The 7,492-nt window shown below is 30.1% G+C and overlaps 1 protein-coding gene across 6 annotated transcripts in view; it reads right to left on the bottom strand.

Annotated features, from left to right (window-relative positions):
- Window positions 1-771: 771 nt before the first annotated feature.
- Window positions 772-7,492, bottom strand: part of LOC116344400 (diacylglycerol kinase theta) — a 30,646-nt gene continuing 23,925 nt past the window's right edge. For all 6 annotated transcript variants that reach the window (XM_031772908.1, XM_031772911.1, XM_031772909.1 and 3 more), the window contains one exon: window positions 772-7,074. In XM_031772908.1, coding sequence (XP_031628768.1) covers window positions 6,928-7,074 — 147 coding nt within the window. In that variant the 3' untranslated portion in view covers window positions 772-6,927. The remainder of the gene's footprint in view (window positions 7,075-7,492) is intronic.

The following is a 7,492-nucleotide window of genomic DNA, read 5'->3' as shown; positions in this document are numbered from 1 at the left end:
TTGGGAAATAATTATTGCGGGATGAAACCGGCATTTCTATACTACTAACGGTGTTTGGGAAAACGCTTTTGATATCGATGAAATGTGTCCTGAATACAAAGTCTGTTAAAATTATCCATGCTCCGAAAATACAATAGACTCTCTGTATATTATTATGTAATCGTTGTCATTTGAAATAATATTTTTAGCAATACATTCTATTCAGTTTATTCATGTATAGTCGATTTTAATCGTTTTACATTCAATAAAATGATCAAGTGATACATAATTAGTAAGTTCAATGTACTAGTAGTATACATAACAGGATTTGAACAAAAATGTGGCATGCTTAGGAATCTTAAAACGTATCCACATGTTATGAACTATAGACACTCTTGGACTAAAAGTTTATTATAGAAAATCAACACCAATGTCCTTATCCACTATAAAATAATAAAAAATAAACCATTTTTGACACCAAACTTTCTATCATCAAGCTGCAAAATCGTTCTCGGTTTGTTTGTCACCTACCTTTGTGAAATTGCTGCAAACTGAAATGAACTAAAAGTTTATCGAAAAAGATAAGAAAAAACCACAATGTGTATATTTCTTTTTAATACATTTATGTATATATATTTATAATTTTTGTAATGTAGAATAATTTCTATAGAATAAGTTTTTCTATTTATACACTTATATTTATATACTTTTGTGTTTTTTTTGTTATTTATTTAGTTTTTTTTTTTCAATTTGTTCCATTTATTCATTTCTCTTCATTTTTTCTCATATATATACTTTTTAATTTGTTATTCATTTGATGCTGCGAACGAACCTTGTGCTATTCGAGCAAATGTTTTTTTTTTGTATGGCGATTTTAAGTATCGCTGCTTGATGTTATATCATGTTTTGTATTTGTTTGGTTGTAAAATAAATAAATATTTGTCGACTCTTCTTAAATAGAATAGTTGTTGTTGTTCTTTAATTTGTCTATGGACCTGCTTTAGGTGTTTGTTAGTGTTGTGTGTGTTTCAGTGTGCGTTTGTTCATTGAAGGATTTGAACACAAGAACAAACACACCGACTTTTTTCTTCATAAAGTTTTGCATGATTTTTTTTTTGGTACGATGCAATTTTTGTTTGCTTTTGTTGTATAAATCAGTTTAGTCACGGTATGTAGAAAGAAATTATTTAATTGCTAAGTATTTGGATTACTGTTTTTTTTACTTAAGTGGAATAAATCAGTTCTATTTTCTGGTTTTTCTGGTTATTATGAATAGTTCAATCGTAAAGATAAGAAATGTATGTCCTGTGTCGGTGCTTTTGGTAATAGTTTGAGAAGGGAGTTCGTTTCGAATAGGTCAAAATTCATTCAAACTCTTCAAGATTAATGTGCTTTTAGAATATCTGCGAATTTGATCCAAATCGAACTACCTCCTACCCTCGCCGTCCATTCAATTGCGAAATAGGAATAAACTATTCATATTTGGACTGGTTTACGGATGATGTTTGGGTTTCTTTCTTCCGAAGATATTATGTCCAATTCACGATATTTTTGTTTGTCTAAGAGTTTTCTAACTCAAACAACATGTACATACAATAAATTATCTGAATCTGAATTGTTTTACTTTCGATTAATGAAACGGTGTGTGTGTTTTTTGCGAAATGCGTTTAATTGTAAAGAGATGGATGTGTAGGTTTTTGTTTAGGTAAAGGTAAGAATCGTCGATTTCCTTCATTTTTGTTGTTGTTACTTGATTTGCAAAAGTTCTTTAATGAGTCATTGTTGAAAGTTTTATATTATTTTCGTAGTTTATTTGTTGGCATATTTCATTGCAGAGCATCGTGCAATGAACAATGGAGTCCATTTCAACTCCATTTAATTTTCTCTTTTCTTTCTTCATATTTCTTAATTTGTGTGTGTGGTTATGGTTTCCACCACATTTTTTTTTGTTGTTTAAATTAATAGATTATATCCAATAACTTAACTTAATTTTCTAGAATTTTTTAATATTTTTTTTTTGTGCTTATTACTTTTTTTAAATATATTTGTAGTTTACTTTGTTGTTATTTTTTTTGCACATAACCAATGTTTACATATTCTCATTTTTTTTATGTAATTTCAAATAGTAATATAATTAAATATTGGTTTGGTTTGTTCTTTGTTTGCTCTTTCGGTTGAAAGAGTCTTTTCCATAACTTAGATATATAACGTAATGGTTTTTGTTTGGTGATGGTATTGATGTCGATTTGGAAATGTCCGACACCAATATGAAAATTTATTATGATACGGACTATTTTTTTTATTTTGAGTGTGGACGAAATTGTATGAATGAACCAAATTCGCCCACAACACGATACAACGTTTGAATTTGAATTGTATGGCCGTGTGTGCGTTTTCACCTCAGTTGTGATACAAAGTCACAATCCAAACAGTAGAACTTTTGATATATTAATTTATGAAATAGAAAATACAGTGACCAAATATGTAATGAATAGAATGAATGGAACGTGTCGAATTGAATCGAAGACAACATTTTTTTAAAGAAGAATTTGAAAGGATTCAATCGATGGTTTGTTATTCATTCTAGTTTAACGAGATTATCTGGCCAAATTAAATCTATTTCATAGAGCCCCATTCTAAGTTTGGACAGCAAGTTGCTAACATCTGGATTTCAAATTAATTTGTTGAAAGAAATCAAGAAAAAAATGAGTAAACGGTCAAAACGAGAATTTAACAAACAGAGGCTTGTTGAAGGTGGCTCATACCTGTTTGAGAAATTACTCGATAAGCGTTTAAGCTATTCAATTATGTTGAACGAAAGATGGATTAATTTGGATCAGTGCTTGTTTGATCGTTCGTTTTTCATCAAAGATCACTTCTTCGATCCCAACGAACAAATCGTTCTTAAAGCTCAAAACTCCCACATTGATCCTGTGAAAGTAAGAAAAAATTATTTGGAAACAAATTCATTTGAAATAGATGTTTGTTTAGGTAATAGTGTCGATCATAATAGTTTTCAATTTTAAGGTAGGTACACCCACATATAGGAAATCTCAACAGCTGCAACTGCTCAATTTCAATCTGTTTTAAATTCCATTAAAACCAAAAGGTAAAGCTCAAGATTTATTGAATTAAACTAAGAATGTTTGAACAAAAGTGTGTTTGTATATGATTCAATTGGAACAGTTGAGCATGGTGAGACTTCAGATTTCAGCAGCGTGGCATATGCTGCGAAATGTTAAATGGAATCATTTGTCAGGATAGTTTTGGATTTCAAATGTTTATACATCAATGTGTTACAGCAGTAACATATTAGAGAGTGTTTACACCAATTTGTCTGACTGCATGACACAAATAGTTTCAAATTACTTGAAACGTATCTTGCAGTATTGTCACTGATTGATGTGTATCCTGATAGCTTTTAGTATTGTATTCCATGGAATTTTCGACGATAAATAAATGCAACAAAAGAATCGATCTCCACTCGAGACCAAAAAAATGCTGGCAAAAAAGAAGTGGTTTAGTGTTTGTATTGAGACCATCGACTATCAGACTACAAATCAGCTTTTAATCGGTTCAATTGAATGTTTTTTAATGGAAAATTATCGACAATTTTTCAATGAGGATATTTTCAATTGAATTAAGGAAAAGAAGAATTCAATTGAAGGAAGCCTCGATTCGCGCTTGAAAGCACTAATATATTTGTCGAAATAATTCACCAAAACAGGAAAAACACAGAGAAAAAGAAGAATCACCACAAGTATGAACACTTCCATTTCCTATGCAACACTCAATAAAAACCTTAAAATTTTGACTTGTGTCCGTTTGCCACGTCAACGGTTTCATTTGGTAAATCGTCGTTGTCGTTTGAAAATAATAAGTTGAAACAATACGGAAATATACGTGATGAAACGGAAAATGAAAGTTTAGAATTATTTTGTCTGCGCGTTGCAAACTTGAAACAAAAAAAAGACAGTTTAACACTGAATAAGCTTTTTATTATTGTATTATGTTTTTTTTTTGTGTGAAAAAATCAATGTGCGTTATTTACTGGTTTTGAACATCGTTCAATCGCTTCATCGCGCGTCTTACACAACGTAATATTTGGTTTGACTTATTAGTGTTTTCTTTTATTAAACTTTAAAGCAGTATGTAACATAACAAAGACACTCGGCTTTAGAGATGGCCGAGGTAAGTTTTTTTTTTCATTTTGCGCATAAATCAACCACAATCAACGGTGCTTTGATTCATATGTTTTTGGGGCGCATTTTTCCTTTTTTATGATGCGATGTTGTTTCTTCAAATGATTTGAACATAAAGTATCATCAATGGATGTTCATTAATTCTGTATATCATAAAACGGATCAACTCTAAATAGAATTCAATACGTAAAAACAATAATTTTCACAATTTCTTGTCACTTTTTCTTCTTGAGTTTTCATTTTGACTGACTCAACACTGTTCAACACAGTTAATCTTTGGACTGGTTGATATTAATCACCTAGTGTATGACTACTTAGTTAAGTTTAATAAATTAAATTTAATATTGAAAATATGATGGTCGATCTTAAGATGGTCGATGCAAACATTTTACCATCAAGGTTAAAGAAAATAGATCAATTCAATCATCTTTCCAATAAAAACAATGCGTTTTTAATACGATACTTTCGCTTTTTTTCTATTCTTTTGTTCTTTTTCAAATCGAATTCCAATTCGAATTTCTTTTAACAAAAATAGTTCTTAATTTAAAAAAAAAAAGAAGATAGAACGAAGAAAAACAAACGTAAATTTTATATCGACTGAACAAAAAGTGTACGCGCCGAATAAATGAATACTTTCACATTATTCAGTTAGTAGATAAATCTATCAACAATATTGATGTCATCATTACTTTGACCTTGATAATAAATAAAAAAAAAACATAATTTTTTTCGAGACACACAATTTTTTAAAAGAGCGAAAAAAATGCACAACAAATATGTATCAAATAATTGTTCCGTCACTATTTATTGGTTTTTTATATTTGTTTAAGGTAATATGAATTACCGTAATTCTTTTAATATACTTTGTTTCAACTATATTTTTTAATATTTTGTTTCTACAGATTTTTTTGTGGCTTTGGTTTAAATTTCTATTTGTACACACGAGAGCGATGACGCAATAATATTTTATTTTTATTTTGAAATGGTTTATAACTCGTCATACGTTGTACGCTTCGATTTCGGATTTTGTATTTGCACGAAAAATGGTTTGAATGTTTATAGTGTTTGTATGTTTTGCACGCGAGAGTTAGATCTAACTAACTCCCAATTTAACCGTATGTTTTTTTATATCTTGTAGCGTGCACGCTCGTCTTCTTTCGCATTAGCGTCGGATAGAGTAGCATTTTTGGGGGCGACTTAACGCTCCCCTCATTAATATTGTAAAATTTTACTAAATAGAGATTGTTTTTTTGTTTAATTTAATATTTTAGTTGCATTTATCTTTTGTAAATATATTTATTAATTTAATTTTTGTTTAATTTCTCTTCCTATTTTATTATTTTCTAATATTTTGTTGTTGTTTGTTGAATGATGTTGGCGCGATTTCTATGATTAAATTCATAGATGTTTAGCGAGAGAGAAACGATTTTTCGCGTCGCATGATTCAGAATGAGGTTTGAATGAGTGAAATGGTGTGACCTGCACACCAGCACGTTATTGCTTTCACAGGCCAGGACCATTGTATACAAATTCTCTTTAAAGAAAAGAATGCATCGTCCAGTTGTCAAAACAAAAGTTTTCACCAGTTTTTATTACGTTTTCATCACAATTTGGTTCGCATTTTCTTTTTTTTGGTCTGTCGCCATCATTTTTACGAATTGTATTTTTTTTCTTCTAACTTTTGTACGACGTTGTTAATTTAAATATCGATATTTATGGTTGTGATGATGCATTCACTCACAGTTGCTGTGCCCTTCTTTATCAAATTTCACTGAAGTCCCGGTGCTGATGCGGTGAATTGTTGGCTGAAAAGCGAGCACTGGCGATTTACAAATCGTTAAATATCTCCCTATGATTTTATACAACATGGTAGAAATTTTGGTTTGTTGTTGCTGTTTGTTTCTTTTTTTATTATAGACGTCGTATCAAATGCACAAACATGTGTGTGTGATTTGCGCATGTTGCACAATAGATAATTTGTTTAAATTGTTTCTAAGTTTGTTTTACTTTACTTTTTTTCTATAATTCGATTTATTTATGCATTTTGTTTTCACTTTTATTTTGTTGTTGTTGTTCTTTGTTGCCATATTCTTTTATCAATTTAGAATTTTTGGTTTGGAGTTTTCCATTTCATTTTTTTTTATATAATAAATATCTTTATCAATCGGATTTTTCTTTTCATTCAATGAAAATGAATACATGGTTTATTATTGATGCACAACGTTCAGGTTACAACATAAATTATTCAATGGTTTTCATTTTAGTTTATCATAATTTTTTTTCTTATTATTCGTTTGGATTTACCAGATCGGAATCAAATCCGAAATGAACGACTATTTAATGTGCTTATCTATTGCTGCCAGACAATTTGCTGTGTTGTTGTTTTTTTATTATTATTTTTGAGTGTGATAGTTGATGAATTTCAAGATTTCCGGTGGATCATGCGAGCTTTCATAGTCGCAGCAACAGTTCCTCTTGCTTCACGCTGGACTAACTTGAATAACGTATTCCTTCGTGCAGAACGAAGAACCTTATTCAACGTCATCCGGCCGAGCCTTAGAAAGGACTAAATCACTGTTCAAAACAAATATGCGATGAAAATAAATAAATCAAAATCAACTTGAATCGCTTTTATTTAACGAAGACTACAGTTAGCCTTTTCACTAGTTATATTCTAAATTTTGATTTTTTTCTTTGTTTGTTTGATTTAATAAGCACATTAAATGAGTCGTTCATTGTACCAAATTCAAAAGTCTGTATTATTACTGTCGTGATCGTCATTATCGTGGTGTGCTACAGCCAACGACACCGATGGTCCTCCACCAGCAACAGTCATCGATGGTTCAGTATTGCGACGCTTCATTTTATTTTTAATTTTCTTTAGCATTGTTGCCTGTGCGTCGAAGGTATATTTTTTGTTTATGTTCATGTATTTTGTTGTATTAAGATTTGGTTTTTTTTCGTTCGGTTTTGGTTAAGATTTACACATGTATAAATATGCACACACAGTCATCGTCGTCGCCGTCCGGTCCCATGGGAATGTGAGAAGATTCAATATCGATTTATACACACATACCAATATGATTTATGAATAGAGTGTTTTTTTGTTTTGTGGATTTTTTTTGGTTTCGTTCGTTGGTTTCATTTACATAAAATTTACATTTTTGGGTGTTGTTGTATTTTTTTTTTATTTTCAATCATCAAATTGTAATATTTATAGACGTTGATAACATTTAGCAATGGATTTATTTTTTGTAATTTGTTGTTTGTTGTTGTTTGTCAATGTGTAGTGTTTGTAAATGTCATAGAAA

This window comes from Contarinia nasturtii, unplaced genomic scaffold (assembly GCF_009176525.2).
Source record: "Contarinia nasturtii isolate CC-2019 unplaced genomic scaffold, AAFC_CNas_1.1 Cnas_scaffold_1037, whole genome shotgun sequence".
Lineage (NCBI taxonomy): Eukaryota > Metazoa > Arthropoda > Insecta > Diptera > Cecidomyiidae > Contarinia > Contarinia nasturtii.
The sequence above is the reverse complement of the archived record's forward strand: the minus strand, read 5'-3'. Positions and strand labels throughout refer to the sequence as shown.